This window comes from Pseudorca crassidens, chromosome 16 (genome assembly GCF_039906515.1).
Source record: "Pseudorca crassidens isolate mPseCra1 chromosome 16, mPseCra1.hap1, whole genome shotgun sequence".
NCBI lineage: Eukaryota > Metazoa > Chordata > Mammalia > Artiodactyla > Delphinidae > Pseudorca > Pseudorca crassidens.
Window position 1 is genome coordinate 7,410,515 of NC_090311.1, and position 17,158 is coordinate 7,427,672.

Sequence of the window (17,158 nt, forward strand, 5' to 3'; positions counted from 1 at the left end):
GCCCCAATATCAATTCTTCCAAGTTTTATCCAACCTACCTTTTTAAAGTCTCTCTCAAATACATCCCTCTTACCCCATTTTCCACTGCCTCCACCTTAGGTAAGGCCGTACTCTTTCTCACCTGGATTGCTATAATTTCCTCCTTAAAAGGTCTGCTTGCCTCCACTGCTGCCCCCTCCCAATCTAGTCTCTAGGCTATGACCAGAGTGAGCTCCCCAAACCACAAATCAGATTAAGGCAGTGTCCTTCCAAATGTTTACCACTGCCCTTACATTAAGAGCGAAAATCTTCAACCAGATGAACAGGCCTTGAAAGGTCCAGCATTATCCTGCAGCTATTTCTCACAGCTCCCATTCTATACTCCAGCCCTATAGACTTCTTTCAGTTGAATGGATGGGCCATGCTCTCTTGCCTCTGGAGTCTTAACAAATGCAATTCCCTCTGACAGAAGCACTCTTTTCCCTCTTCTAAGGTTTTGGCTTAGATGTCACTTCTTCCTGAAAGCCCTCTCCAAATGTCCAAATGAGATTAGGGTACATACTCCTCCTCTAACACCCTATACTTCCTCTCCTGAACTTATCACACTATTATTGACCTGTTAAATTATTTCTTCACTGGACCACAAGCTCACTGAGAGCCCTGACTTCTTTCCCGGTGCTTGGAAGCACACTCAATGATTGTCTGAATGCATAAATGAATGGACGAACAAACAAATAAAAGGTGAAAATGAAGACAATTCTGAAAAGCAAGTGGAGGGTGGAGGAGGTTGGACATTTGTCTTTTGAGATTTTAAGATATCTAATAAAGCCATAATTGTTTAAGCAAAAATGTGATACTGATGTAAAAAAAAAAAATCAAACTAAAGAGCCTCAAAACAAATGAAGCAGAATCATTTTATATATGACAGAACCACCCAAATCAATGAATGGGGAAAGAATTTAATAAATCATATTAATGGAAATTATCTGTAAAAAATATTTTAATCCTTAGTTCAATCGAAAAAACTGTGAAAAACAAAGATAAAATGTTATAACTCTCCCCACAAAAAAAAGGTAAAGAAAATGTGCAAATATGTCTGGTATATATCTTTAATATATACATTATTTATATTCATATAGACTTGATACAACTTGATAAAATCACAAAGGAAAATGGACAAAAGACATAAATCAACAATTCACAGAAAAAAATACAAATGACTAATTAAATGAGATAGCTTGCCTCCATTAATAACAAACATCAGCAAAGATACAGCTATACAGGTACTCTCTTACACTGATGATGAGAATATAATCAGTACAGTCCTTCCAGGCAGCCATTTACCAACATGCACAAAATACCTCTGACACGTTTCCATCATTTGATCCTGTTACCCCATTTCCGGGAACCTAAGAAAATCATTAGAAATGCTGACGATTTTGTTCATCAAAACACTATCAGAATAAAAAATTTTCAAATAACCCAAAGGCCAATAATAAGGGCTATATTAACTTAAAGTACAGCAACTCGAAGTCATATTACACATTCATTTTTTAAAGATGAAAATATTTTAATTACTTCAAAATGTAAAATTCAACAACAAAAAGAATGTACATTATTTCCGTTACATAAAAATAAATATTAAAAACTGAAAATACAAATATGAGATTTCCTCTAGATAGTGATATTATAAACTATATTTTTTCATAGCTCTTCTCACCTCTGACATACTCTGCAATGAGTATGCTCTGCTTTTATTATTTAAAAATGAATTAAATCCTTATATACTGTTATAGGAAGTCAGTATATAATGCCAAATTTGATAAAACAAGAAATACTGCTATGTCCATCAACAGATGAATGGATAAACAAAATGTGGCATATAAGTAAAATGGAACATTATTCACACTTAAAAAAAGGAAGGAAATTCTGACAGTTACAACATGGATAAACCTTGAAGACATTACACTAAATGAAATAAATAAGCCAGTCACAAAAGGACAAACACCACCATATGATTCCACTTATATGAGGTACCCAGAGTAGTCAAATTCACAGAGACAGAAAAAAGAATGGTGGTTGCCAGGAGCTGGGAAAGGGGGACTGGGGTGTTACTGTTACTGTATACAGTTTCGGTTTTGCAAGGTGGAAGAAGTTCTGCACACAGATGGCTGTTATTGATGATTACACAACAATGTGAATGTACCAAAGCCACTGAACTGTACATTTAAAAGCAGTTAAAGGGTTTCCCTGGTGGCGCAGTGGTTGAGCGTCTGCCTGCCAATGCAGGGGACACGGGTTCGTGCCCCGGTCCGGGAAGATCCCACATGCTGTGGAGCGGCTGGGCCCGTGAGCCACAACTACTGAGCCTGCGCGTCTGGAGCCTGTGCTCCGCAACAAGAGAGGCCGCGGCAGTGAGAGGCCCGCGCACCGCGATGAAGAGTGGCCCCCGCTCGCCGCAACTAGAGAAAGCCCACGCACAGAAAAGAAGACCCAGCACAGCCAAAAATAAATAAATAAATGAAATTTAAAAAAAAAAAAAAAAAAAGCAGTTAAAATGCCATATTTTGTTATGTATGCTTTACCACAATTTTTTAAAAGGAAAAAATGATAAAAGGACATTACTCAGAGATATTAGAGGTCCTGCTTCAAATACCACCTATGTAGTACTCCTCCCTCCCACGAGAAAGTAAATGTTTAAATTTCATCTAATCACATCCAAATTGAGACTTATTCTGTAAAACGAATGGCCTGGCCTCTGAAAATGTTAATGACATGAAGAGTAAACAGGAAAAAAAAACCCCACCTGAGGCACTATTTAGATTAGAAGAGATTAAACAGATAAAACAACTAAATAAAACGGATTATCCTTGATTGAATGGGGTTGGAGCAATAGCTATTAGTGAAAACTATTGGTGAAATTGAATATGGACTTCAAATATTAGAGTTTCTGGATAATTGTATTGTGTGAATATGTAGGGAAAATGTGTTTTTAAAACATACAAGGCTATGGGCTTCCCTGGTGGTGCAGTGGTTGAGAGTCCGCCTGCCGATGCAGGGGACACGGGTTCGTGACCCGGTCCGGGAAGATCCCACATGCCGCGGAGCGGCTGGGGCTGGGCCCGTGAGCCATGGCCGCTGAGCCTGCTCGTCCGGAGCCTGTGCTCCGCAACGGGAGAGGCCACAATAGTGAGAGGCCCACGTACCACAAAAAAAAAAAAAAAAAAAAAATACAAGGCTGAAATATTTAGGGGCAAAATGTCATGACATCTGTAGCTAACTCTCAAATAGTTCAGGAAAAACTCATACAGAAAGACAAATAGAGCTCGCAAATGTGGCAAAGTACTAACAATCGGAAAATCTAGGTCAAAAGCATTTGCTGTTCAATGTATTATATTTGTAACTTCTCTACTGGTTTTGAAATTTCTCAGAATGAAAGGCTGATGGGGAACAGCAGTGGTTACCTCCACAGATAAGGACTGAAGGTGGAGGGAAGAAAAAGAAACTTGCTTTTCTTTATAAACTCCTTCTATAACTGCTTGATTTTTATAACCCTGTGCATAGTTTAATTAATGTTTAAAGTTAAAGTTACTTTATGGTAAACAGTAAAGGTCTCTGGAGTCTAAATACATCTTTTTATACTTAACATTTAAACGATACTTTTGGATTTCATAATTCAATGTGTTCATTTAATATAGTGCTTTTAAAAAAATGAAAGCCTTTACTCAATCAATGATGCATATTCAAATGTCACTGTCATACAATCGAGACTCACCACACATATTCCTTTTCTCAGCATTAGGAGGCACATTATTAGTTGGCAGGCCTGTGTAATCAATCATTTCTAAAAGCCAGGAATTATGTCTCAGGCAGACTAAAGGCAACCAGAAGGATACTGCAGGGGCTCTATTTCTGCCACTGCTATCCATTTGCCTTGACACACTCATTCCTGGAAGCTTCTTTCATATCCCAGATGTCAGGAAGCACTTTGAAAAGCCAGACTAAACTGGCCAGGGGGAATAAAATGTGTGTGTATTCTCTACAGATTAGAATCTTACACTGCTGAGAATTCCCACAATTCACTTAAAAACCATGACATAAAATGTTATTTTAAATCCAGAGTTCCAAAAGCACAAGAGGAAATCCTTTGAAACTTGAAAACAAGACAGAACTAGCTGAAGGTAATACTCCTTTCACAGTGCTAAAAATAATTCTATTACCTGTAATATCAACTACTTTGGACAGGAAGGAGATTCACAACCAAGAATGTGTACGGAGTGAAAAGGCACCACAGTTTTTATAGCTACACGCACACATCCCATGTAAGATTATCACACAAAGTTAACCAAGGACATACAAGGCATTGCCAGCATTCTAGCAGCTTACTTTCCTTTTATGGATGCAGTGCCAAAGATTTGCTGCAGGAGTCCACGTATATTTTGGATTCTATTAAAAGCTTTTAATAGAATATTTTAACTCAAACCATTTTTTTTTAATGTTTTAAAAAAGTGCGATGGTTTTAAATGTCAAAGACTAAGAAGACTTTTTTCAGGCTCCACATTCATTCATATGTAAAACAATATATGAAGGGAAAAGGGACACTAAATAGGAGTATCTTTTAGTAGGACAGTCTGGTATCAATATAAAATCAAATTCATAATCAAACAAAATGGCCCAGCATACAACCATAACTTAAAATGAAGCAATTCTACAGGGCAGGAAAAATTCTGAAGATGGAAAATATTGTCCAAACAGCTAAGGTATACCAAGTATAAGCAAACACAAGTAAAGCAAACAGAACAAATACTAGAGAAATGCCATACTAAAAATCAAGCCCAAATAATGTGGCTTAGCTATGGAATGATGAGAAATATTTGCAAGTGATAGATTACCTTGGGACACAGCAATCAACTTCACATAGGCATACTTATTTAGTTGACTTGGAAAAAAGGACTGAAAACATTAATATTCATAGGCATCAAACATCATTCAAAAGTTCCAGTAACAGTATTCCTTTCAACCATATCAAGCAAGAAAAACCACTGTGAATAAGAAATATATGGTCTTCATCTACTGTTTCTGGCACATACCTCCTAAAACCCTTGCAATTTCCTATGTAAGAGCCATAAGGGTGTCTTTTGTTGTAATATTTAGTTTTGTTCTCAGTCCCTAAATAGCTCCAGAATGATAAAGATGAAATAAATAGGAGTCTTTTGTTGCTCATATAGCAAACCCCCTTCAAGCACCTCTGAGTTTATGTTAATGAGGTTAACTTCTAGAAGGCCTCTAAGGATGGAGGCTGGTTACCAGGGGAACAAACCCAGTGATGAGAAGGTTGTATCTTTCAGCCCCACACCACCCTCACCTCCTGGGAGGGGAGAGGGGCTTGAGGTTCAAACAATCACCAATGTCCAATGATTTAATCCATCTTGCTCCCATAAAAATCCCCGATATGGGGTTTGGAGAGCTTCCAGGTTGGTGAACATGTGGAGGTGCTGCAAGAGTAGTGGCCAAGAGAGGACACGGAAAGCTTGCCCTATGCACCTCTTCCACCTGGCTGTTCCTGGGTCACATCCTTTTATAATAAACCAGTAATCTAGTAAGTAAAATGTTTTCCCAGGTCTGAAAGCTGTTCCACCAAATTATTTGAACCCAAGGAGGTGACCGTGGGAACCTACGATTTATAGCCTACAATCAGAAACACAGCTGACAACCTGGACTAGCAACTGGCACGTGAAGGGGGTAGGGAGGAAGGGAGGCAGTACTGTGGGACTGAGCCCTTAACCTGCGGGATCTGATGCTACTTCCAGGTAGAGTCAGAATTGAGTTAAATTGTAAAATGCCCTGCTGGTGTCTGGAGAATCTGAGAATAGCTTGGTTTGGGAATCTGCCCCCACCTTCCCCCCGATACACATACATACATTTGGTGCCCATTACTGCTATGAATGTAGTGTAAGGCTAGAGACACAAAGAAGTGAGTTTTTACTTACAAACACACCTATATACCACCTTTGTCTAGAAAAGGATAACAACATGGCTACATCACACTGAGTCAGTAAGCCTCTCTGTGCCTCAGCTTCTCCCATTGTATAAAATAACAAAACAACGACTCGTTTTGTCATAGAACCAGTGAAGGTTAAGTTAAAATTTTCTGAAATTGTCAAATTAAGATGCTATTTGTAATTTTTTAAATGTTATTTGTATTAATTTCCTATTGCTGCTTCAAACAAATTGCTACAAATTTAGTGACTTAAAGCAATACAAATTTTTTATCTTAAAATTTGGGAGAGGTCAGAAGTTCCACATGGGTCTCACTGGGCTAAAATCAAGGTGCACTCCACAGGGAGGCTCTAAGGTAGTTTTGCCTTTTCCAGCTTCTAGAGGTTGCCCACATTCCTTAGTTAAGGCCCCCCGCATCACTAAAACCTCTGCTTTTCCACCGTCACATCTCATTCTCCCATCTCTCTCCTTTGCTGATTAAGGACCCATATTACACTGGGCCCACCCGGATAATCTGGGATAATCTCTCCATTTCAAGGCCCTTAATTACATCTGCAAAATCCCTTTTGCCAAGTAAAGTAACAAATTCATAGGTTCTGGGGATTAGGATTTAGACATTTTGGGGGGCCAGAGTGCAATATTCTACCTGTCACACTACTTAAATCAGCCATGTAAATCAGAGAAAACCCAAAGGGGGTGGGGAAAAGCGCCTACAACGAAGTCAAGTACTGGGCAAGTAAAACATACAAATTTGGACACTACCTCATCATTAATATTGTATTTTTCAAGATACCTAATGTTTTGTGTTTTTTGACAAGTCATCAATAAAATACCTCTGTGGAGCAAATTAATAATTTTTAAGGCTAAAGGAGTACTTACTGAACTAGAAAACAAGTTTCTTCTAATTTTTTCTTTACAATAACTTATATGCCCTGAGTTACCTTTAGAGTTAAAAAGTCAGCCACAAAGATATCTGAATAAATGTATAAAATCACCATTGTGTCTTATGTCAAGAATTTCCTTTTCTATTTTGTTTTGATGTGGTAGTTTTCTTGGTATAAATCAACTTATTATCATTCCAGTACACAGTACTACTATCTCTCAAAAACTAATCTACGACTTTTTCTTCCATTGAAGTTAATTTGATTCTGTTTGGGTTAGTGCACAACACTCCTTTCATTTGACCAGACACTATATCTCAAAACTAGGAATTTAAAAAGTCATCGTAGAAGATTACACACTGCAACAGATTTTTCTAGATGCAATATTGTGATTTATAGGAAAAACTGTCATTCAGATGACCAAATATATATGTTTGATCTTCATCCACAATTCCTGGCTCACAGCTTCCCAAAACCCTTAGAATTTCCTGAGTGATAAAAGTAATGGGATAGTATCTGGTTTCTGGTCCTCAGCTCCTGAAAACACTTCATGGAAGGTGACTTTTGGATCCCACCCCCAGGGTGGGAGCTGGTTGCCAGGGGATTAGAGGGTTGGGACTTTCAGTCCCACCCACTATGCCACCCTGACCTCCAGAGAGGGGAGAGAGGCCAGAGATCGCCAGTGACCAATGATTTAATCAACAATGCCTATGTAATGAGGCCTCCATAAAACCCCAAAAGGACAGGGTCTGGAGAGCTTTCAGGCTGGTGAACACACAGAGATTTGAGGAGAGTGGCACACTTGGAAAGAGCATCATGGAAGCTCCATGCCCTTTCTCCAAACCTTGCCCTCTATACATCTCTTCCATCTAGATGTTCATCTGTATCCTTTATCATAGCCTTTTATAATAAACCAGTAACCTAGTAAGTAAACTGTTTCTCTGAGTTTCGTGGGGCGTTCCAGCAAACTAATCAAACCCAAGGCAGGGGGTCGTGGGAACCTCTGATTTAGAGCCAATTGGTCACAAGTACAGGTTAACAACCTGGGCTTGTGACTGGCATCTGGCATCTGAAGTGGAAGGAGGTCTTGTGGGGCTAAGCCCTTCACATGTGGAATCTGATTCTCCCTCTGGGTAGACAGTGTCAGAATTGAGCTGAATTCTCGGACACCCTGCTGGTGTCTGAGAATTGCCTGTTGGTATGAGGAAGCTCCCCACCACACAGACACGCACAGACACAGACACGCACAGACACAGACACGCACAGACACATACACACACATGCTGGAACTGGGCCTGGGAACCCTTTTCACCAGAGGAAGAAAATTAACACTAATACAACCTTAAAAATTTACTTCCTTGAGAAAAACCATCCATATACATGATCTTTTTTTTTTTTTTTGCGGTACGCGGGCCTCTCACTGTTGTGGCCTCTCCCGTTGCGGAGCACAGGCTCCGGACGCGCAGGCTCAGCGGCCATGGCTCACAGGCCCAGCTGCTCCGCGGCATGTGGGATCTTCCCGGACCGGGGCACAAACCTGTGTCGCCTGCATCGGCAGGCGGACTCTCAACCACTGTGCCACCAGGGAAGCCCCATATACATGATTTTTAATACCGATACCAAAGTAAATTGAAAAGAACATTTTAAAATGTAATAAGCCTATACATTGCTAATTTTGGTTAAAATGAAAAAAGTGTTAATGAAACCAAATAAACAAATATCAATACATTCTGACATGTTTAACACCATGCAAGTTTTAGATATTTCTACAGTTATATCTGACACTCTGGAGTGGACACCTATACATCACACTGTATACAGCTTTCCAGTAAGGGGGCCAAAATACAATTGGCATCAATAAACAACTGCCACAAATATTAATTTTCAACAGTTATGAGAAGGGGGGAAACATTAGATCAAATATAACAATATTTTTGTAGACCACATGCAAGAAAAAGTTAATTCTAATGTACTGCCTACGTTTTAAGAATCATATATATTTTTAGACCATCAAAATCTTGCTCAGTAATAAGACTACAATCCTCATGACTTCATTTCAACATGCTCCTTGATAATGAGATTCTGGTTAAGCTCGTAAGTCAGTGATTCTCAACAGGGTATACCAGTACATACTGCGGGCCCCCCAAAGCTTGGGAGCAGTGGAGATGTTACTAATTCATATGTTCTCTATAATGCCATTGCCATGGGGCAAACTGAACATTTCAGCATAAAAATTCCAGTTTCAACGTGTAGTTGTTATATGAGCATGATTCTTTTCCCCCTACGCCTTCAACAGCACTCCCGCCCGCTGCCCCCCAATCTCAAACCCTTCCCATCTTTGTTAGCAGGATCACTAGACAAGCTAAATGGAAGAAAGATGCAGCTATTTAAGGCGAAATGCCAAACAGGAAGCAACACGTCCAATGACAATTGAATAAAAACTTTTCAAGTAAAAACTTTGATTTAGGACTCTAGGTATAGAAAACACTACGATTTTTTTCCTTATATATTCATCAAGTTATCAAATATTCATCAGGAAGACGGAGAAATTAAATATAAAGAAATCTGACTTTAGACTCTTCATATCCACAGACTGCCTAGTGATAAACTGAGGCCTCTCTACTCTTTCCAATAAAACCCTATGGGACCTACTTGCTCTGTCTTCACCTGACAGGAAGAAGCCAAGTTGGCTCCCAGTGGGTGGAGCTCCAGGTAGTCTGTAAGGTGAAAAGTACAGAAAGCTGGGAAGAAGGCAAAGAATTAAGAAATTTAGGAGAAAAGCAAAAAGGTTTATTTGTCTTTGGAAGGTCTATTTGTCTATTTGTCCAAATTCCAGTTTCCACAAATGTTTATTCACTCATTAACAAAAATTTCAATGCCTGCTATATATAAGGCAATGTTTTAGGTACTAGCAAACAGCTGTGAACAAAACAGACAAAATCCCTGGCCTTCAGAAAGCTTAAGTTTTAAGCAAGAGAGAGACAAATAAGGTGACTTCTAATAAGTGTATTAGGAGGTAACAAGTGTTGTGAAGAAAATTAAAGTTGGGGGAAGAGAGGACAGGACAGGGCTGAAATTTGAGGCCTCACAGAGAAGGTGACATGTGAGAAAACACCTGAAAGAAGTAAATTAGCTAATCCTGCAATCTAGAGAAAGCAATCCGGGCAGAAGAAAGAGCAAGTACAAAGCTTGAGGCTTATTTGCAGACAAGAAAGGTGGCTAGAGGGCAGGAGTGAATGAGCGAGGTTGAGAGTAACAGATAAGGTTAGAGGGAAACGTGCGTTTGTATAAAAGTGGGGAAAGTAGGTGTGGGATAGAAAGCAGAGAGAGCCTATAAAATTGGCTTTTACTCTGAGCAACACAGCGAGAATCACTGGAGGGTTCTAAGCAAAGTTTTAGAAGAGTAGCTCCTATTCAGAGAACAGTTTGTAAAGGACGACACGGACATAGAGGGGATCATGGCTTGGACCAGTGTACTGAGGGGTGGCCAGATTCTGGGTATATTTTGAAGACAAAGCCAGTGAGAATGGAGTATAAGAGAAAAAGAAGAAAACCAAGGATGACCAAGGCTCTGGACGCAGCAAATAAAACGATGAACTTGCCATCAACTGAGATGGGGGGAGTGAGACAACAGATTTGAGAGACCAGTTCAGTTTTTTAGCCTCACTGAGTTTGAAATATTACATACTCAAGAGAAGATGTTGTATAGGCGGCCGCTGGATATGAGAGTCCAGGGCTCAGGCATACAAAAGTTATTATACAGATTTAATTTGAGATTCTTATCTGACCCTGTAACTTTTCAAGGGATCAACTTGGGATCACAAATTTAAATGTTCTTCTAAAGGGCAACTGATTCAATACAACAGCAGAACTAAAACGGTATGTTAGGTAGTGCTGCTTTATCTCTAGAGACATTATCATCTGTCCAGTGGGAAAGTTAGACCATGATTAGCACTGACATGACCTCCCAGAAAATAACCTGGCACCACATTGCTGACACTCCAGAGACAACAGCACATTTAAATTCACACCTCTGCCGTTACCATTTCACTCCCACTCCCAGATTCCATTTTTACTGGTGTCAGGTTTTGGCACCAGTAAAACGTTGGACGTTGGACGTCCCCAACTTCCTCTCATCACGTAAGATAATGTGACCTATGTGAAATTTATACCCAACAGTCATGTAAAAGATACTTACTTAATACTGTGGAAGCTTTAGCTTTACCCTTCTCAATACTGAATCTTCCTCATTCCCATTTTACCAGGTACAAGGCTGAGGTTGATTTTTTTTATTTCAATTTCAAATGGGAAAGTCTCACATTTTATACTTAGTATAAATTTTATGCACATTATACACTTTATACTTAGTGTATGTACTTTGGAGATGATTTTTTAAGTATATGTGCTGCCAAAGCAAACACTAAGATAGTTTTCTTAAATGCCTAACATCGATAAACCATAATATACCATATCTAATGAAATCTGGAGAGCAAAAGACAGGTAGAAAGGGAGAAGTAAAGAATACTTTTCGGAGACTTCCCCAGTGGTCCAGTGGTTAAGACTCCACCTTCCACTGCAGGGGGCGTGGGTTCGATCCCTGATCGGGGAACTAAGATCCCACACGCCGCACAGTGTGGCCAAAAATACAAAAAAAAAAAAAGATTAATTTTCAATACTTGTGGACTTCTGTTAACCCAATACAATGTAAACAACTAAAAGTTTTTAACATATTTCAAGGATATTTACAAATCAGGATATGACTACCCAATAAAGACAGAGCCATAATCTTTCTACAACAGTTGAGAACCATATTATGCAGTGAATAGTCAAAAATATTTGCTGATAGGAAAGACAGAATCCACATTACCAAGAACCAATTACAATCAATCCTTGGCCCTAAGAACCTAGAAACTCTGGAGTATGTGGGAATGCGGATTTAATGACAAAGAAACTGTTTTATAAATGAAATAAGACCAAATTTAATATCGGTCCTACTGGGAGAAGTTTTTGTTCAGCTGTAAGAATGCAAAGAGGTACAAGGATGGTTATCCAAAAGAAGTAGATATAGGTAAAGAAATAAAGGCAGCACCAAGAAGACACAATAGTCACAAAGACAAGAAATAATAGCCATAAAGACAAAGATATATTGATTGGTCTAATGTGTGTGTCAAGGGGAGAAAATAATTCAAAGCAGGAGTTCTTAACATACGATACACTAACTTGAAGAAACAGTGACCCCAAAAGAGGTTAAAAATCACTGCAGTGTAGTTCATTACCATCTATAAATTTACATGTACTATAACACCACCTTGTAGTTAGCATGTACGTAGTACGCTACTGCCTGCAAAAATAATTTTAAGGGTGTTCCAAAAGGCATACAGGTAATTAAAGGACAATCACACCTAGATACAAAAGATCACATAATGTAAGATTTCATTTATATGGAACATTCAGAATAGGTATATCCACTGAAACAGAAAGCAGACTGGTGATTACCAGGGACTTGGGGGAGGAGAAAATGTGGAGTAACTGTTTAAATGGGTATAGAGTTTCCTTTGGGGTGATGAAAATGTTTCAGAACTAGACAGAGGTGGTGGTTGTACAACACCGTGGATACACTAAATGCCACTGAATTGTTCATTTTCAAAATGATGAATTTTATGTTATGTGAATTTGACCTCAATTTTTTAAAATTCATAATAAATAAAACCCTTTTGTAGCTCCTGGTTTAAAAAAAAAAAAGACATTCACACCATCTGTGGTACCTCAATTTGGGGAGAGAAAAAAATCAATGCGATGTAATGGAACAGCACAGATGGCTGAAGACAGCTCAGTGTGCTTTCATCCCTCGTCCTCAGGACAGGAGAACACTGGAGCTAACAGTTACTAAGTGCCTGCTGTGTCTGGTGTTCAGAAGGGCTCATCAGCTGGGACTTTTTTTTTTTTTTGGCCAGGACAAAACTAAAATTAAAAAACTGAGATTTCTTGAAATCTATTCTTAGGACTTGCAGGTTCATATAGTCATGTATTCCATATTCTTGGGGCTATATTCAGGGTGATAAACAAAAGAAATTAGTACTGAAAAAATATATATACACAGCTAAGCCATGTTGAAGGCTTAGCTATTATTGTTCCACACAGATTTAACTTTAGTAGTTACTCAAAATTTTCTTTACAAAACTTAATGTCAAAGTAAGCACCCCATCCAAATAATTTAAATCACATAATTCAAATAGCTAACCTATTCAAAAAAAAAGAGAGGGGGAGGGAAAAAAATACAGAGGAGTCAAGCAACTGCTTCTATGAAGTACATCACGAATAACTAACTCACAAGGTCAATAACTGGAGGAAACCTTACTCTCTCAACACGTCTCTGTCCCTGAACAGCTCTGAGCCAGAGACTGAGACCAATATCCAGAATTTCCTTAGGAAAGCACTAAAACACAGAACACACAAATCATAATTTGAACTATGGAATCAGCTGGCCACGTGAAATCAGTTCCATAAAGTTTGCAAATATTCACTACATGACATTCATGTTAAATTAACATCAGTATTTTCAAGGTCAATATTATGTTTGTTCAACTTCTTGGAGTCACACATTTTTGTGATATTTTTAACATCTGACTAAAGCTTCTATCATCACAAGACGCTCACACTGTTTACAAACACTCTGAAGCAGCAGCTGGTGTTCCTCAGTCACATCTTGTTACAATAAATAGAGTAGCAGTTTTAAACTCCAGGTATACGGTTTACTACTGATATGTAAAAATCTTTGCTATAACTTAAAAGTTTTTCTAATGATGGAAAGACACATGCACAATGAAATGGGAGGCAATTTAAGACAACGTTATGACAAGATCACAAATACAGAGATTCTTATGCATGCATACTGGGATTATAGCTATCACGCTGAATGAAATAAATACTAAATAATACTGACCTTCCTTATATCTTTCATGTCATTTTTAATATCTTTTCCCATCCCATTCAAAAAATGAAGAAACTTACCCACACAAGCATTGAGGAATAGCCAATCAGTCTTTTTCATCCTGTTTTTAATTTGCTTTAGTTTTTTGAAGTCCACTTCAAGTTCCTCCTTGCTGCCAACAGCACCAGCCAACTCAATCCTCTGAAAATCCATTTTCATCTCAGAGTCCCGTTTCGTAGTCGGTGGTGATCTTCTTTGGCTGTTGCCACTGCTACAGCTTCCTCTCCATCGAGCTCTGTCTTGCTCATTTATTATTGAAGAAGCCTCTTCCGTCTCTGCCAACTCGATTGCTTCAATATTATTAGGTCTGGGATGATCGCAAACAACACATTTTTTAGTTTTGGCCCAGTTTTCATATGTGCAAATAGAACAAGTCCAATGCTGGGTCCTTGTGTTCAGTTTATTTCTATCATTGTATTCCTCGCAAGGGTCAACAGAAAAAGCAACTGGTCTTGAGCCAGATCCTGAGGATTGAGGAGATTCTGTGGGACTCCTGGTCCTACGCTGGGATAAACACTGAGTGCATCTGATTGCTCTTGGCCAGTTCAAATATGTGCACATGTGGCATGACCATTTATTCGCATTTTCCATGCTGTACGAAGACTTAACCCTTGGTCTTGCACTGGAGTCTGGACATATCAAAGGACTACTTCCTCCTTCAGTGCCGGAAGGATCCCAATCTCTACCAACATCACTTGAACCACTTTTAAATGGATCTTCTGTAATTATTGTTCCACTAGGTCTCTGGGCACGACACATAGTACACTTGATTGCAGATGGCCAGTTTTCATACGTACAGTATTCACAAGCCCACTTAATTCCACGTTCTGACATTGTGCACTTCTTGAAGTGAGTTATGTCAGGCAGGAAGCTATAAATAATTAGGACATGGTTATTAAAACAATAACTACATAATCCCATCCCTGAAAACATGCCCAAAATATAAAAGTACGCTTCAACTTATAAAACCTCAATTTCTCAAAAGATGCATGTAACATTTCACACTCAACTACCTTTTCTTAAAATTTCCAGAGAGATACTGGACATAAGTTCCCAAAGAAAAATCTTAGACCTGGGGATTTAATGAAACTGTACTTTGGAATGCAAGAGAAAAGGCATAAGATAAAGGGAGGTTTATTCTAAGAGGGAATGAGGTTAAATCAGGAATCCTCTAACAGAGATGTTTAATCTCAGCCAGGTCATCACCATCAATTTAGAAAAACAACCAATAGTTAAAAGATTCAAAGGGAAGGGACAGAACACAAACCAAGTATCTTAAACACATAACCATTCTCAAATTATGAGCAACATAGATTATTATGCTATCTAGGTATAGTACCACAATGTTTGATTCACTAAAGAATTCAGAAAATCAGTCAATTCTATCATTCTTGCTAAGGGAGAAAAGCAGCCTAAACGTGCTAATTATCCACTGCTCTTAATAAGCACAGGTAGGAAAGAAAGATGTTAAGTAGTAATCCTTACAATTAACAAAGTAACACTGTGAAACAGAGATAAAGTTCCTTGATAGCCTATATCCTCAAAATCTTGTTCTGTCTAGAGTGCAGAACATAAAAACTGCACATCACCTATACTTGGGACAATCAACTGATGAAACATCTCTGACATAACAACTAGCATAATCGCTCCAATATAATTTTGAATATTTATACTCAAAATATTCAATATTTAAAATATACTCAAAATTCAATTCATATTAAAAACATATTAACTATTTAAAAGGCTCCTAGGATTCTACACTGGGCTTCCTAACACTGCAATACAATGAAGACTATAATTTAATGGCAATCATTTATAAATGAAGCAACTTACACAGCAAATGTAATAATAATTTTTTTAAATAGCTTGAATTTAGACACTGGCCACTAAAGCCAGCCTCTCCATTTTCTTAAATCCCTTCTCAACTAAATTAGTATCATCCTGCCACCTATTTGTAACCAGAAAAGTGAAAGAAATTCTAGGCAGAGTAATAGAAGCTTCTCCTTCTCATTCTCAGGGATTTTTCCTGAACCTGGAAAGCAAAATCTTTCACTTTATAAGTGTAGTATTATGTCCCTGCTTGCCAAGTCCTCACCCCTTTTATAGTGTAAACTTTGTTAAGAGGACAAATTCACTGTTAAGAGAGGCTACTATTTAATAGCTAAAATAAAAATCACACTTACTAAGATTTTAGTTTCCATGCTATAGCCTCCACCTTGCACATGGTCAGAATAAAAGTACAGCTTATAAATCAGACCAAAGACAAGATTCAGTCGTCATGGTGGCTCAGATTCTGACTTCCTCAGGAGATACTGCAAAACGTGATAAGTGGTTCTGTATGACTGTGAATAGCTATTCCTGTAAAGGAGACCAAAACTGAATTTCACTTGAAGCCTGTTACTTTATCCAAAAGTATTTATTTTTTTTAAAGGCTTTATTTTAATAAATTCTCTATTTTAATCCTACTCATTTATTTTAATAATGGACTACTATATTCAGAATTTTAATTTAACACAGCAATAAAATCAGCTGATTGGGCTGGTGAGTCAAATCAGACATAGGAAAGATATTTTCCCCTAAAACCTTAAACATATGTGTGTGTGAACTATTATTATCATTAATCTTAAATTGGTAGTCCTAATAAATTAATTCCTACTGAATTACTTGTTATTATTGAAGGGGGAAAGGGGGCATAAACCAAGTAAACAGAAAAAGCAAAAATATATAGCTTATATTTAACTCTGAAGTCTTTTTCTCCTTCAGCAACTTTATTTTCCTCTAACCCAGGTAATTTATCTGCTTAGATTTTTCACTTTAGTTTGTACATACTGATTAAACACCATTTGACAGCAATCTGAAAGTGTGTTGAAGGGCAAAGACTATAATCATAAAAGCATCCATAAAATGGACAATTGAGATTTAATGGCAACTTTCATATTCATTAGGCAGTTTCTTCCTTTGGTTTCTCAGGAATTAAATATAAATAACTTGCTCATGCTATTGTAAACTAAAATGAGCAAGCTGAAACTTATGACAAAAACAAATGACATAATGAACATATCCAAGGCTATAAGTAATTTCAGTATTTCATTTAAAATATTCACATTCAAAAATTCATGCTTGCTTTGTTAAGTCTTACTTTGATGTAGGCTCAACTAAATAGTTTGTGGCGTTACATTAACTAATCTTCATGGAATTAGTGTGCCAGCATAACATACTTAAATGCCCATGTCTGACAAAAAACAAACAAAAAATAAAGAATCATTGTCATATATGCCTGGTAAATAGGCTACCCCTCCCAAAAATT

At 38.0% G+C, this 17,158-nt stretch overlaps 1 protein-coding gene across 4 annotated transcripts in view; it reads right to left on the reverse strand.

Moving 5' to 3' along the window:
* The window catches only part of ZRANB1 (zinc finger RANBP2-type containing 1), a 69,259-nt gene that overhangs the window by 31,858 nt on the left and 20,243 nt on the right, over positions 1-17,158 (reverse strand). Inside the window, exons 2-3 of one of the 4 annotated variants that reach the window (XM_067709096.1) lie at positions 16,035-16,209; positions 13,872-14,722 (exon numbers count right to left, since the gene is read on the reverse strand). The exons of 1 other annotated variant lie outside the window; for it this stretch is intronic. In XM_067709096.1, the coding sequence (XP_067565197.1) occupies positions 13,872-14,722; positions 16,035-16,075 (892 nt within the window). In that variant the 5' untranslated portion in view covers positions 16,076-16,209. Of the gene's footprint in view, positions 1-13,871; positions 14,723-16,034; positions 16,210-17,158 lie in introns of those variants that run through there. 2 more of the 4 variants (XM_067709097.1, XM_067709098.1) reach the window with 2 other exon arrangements.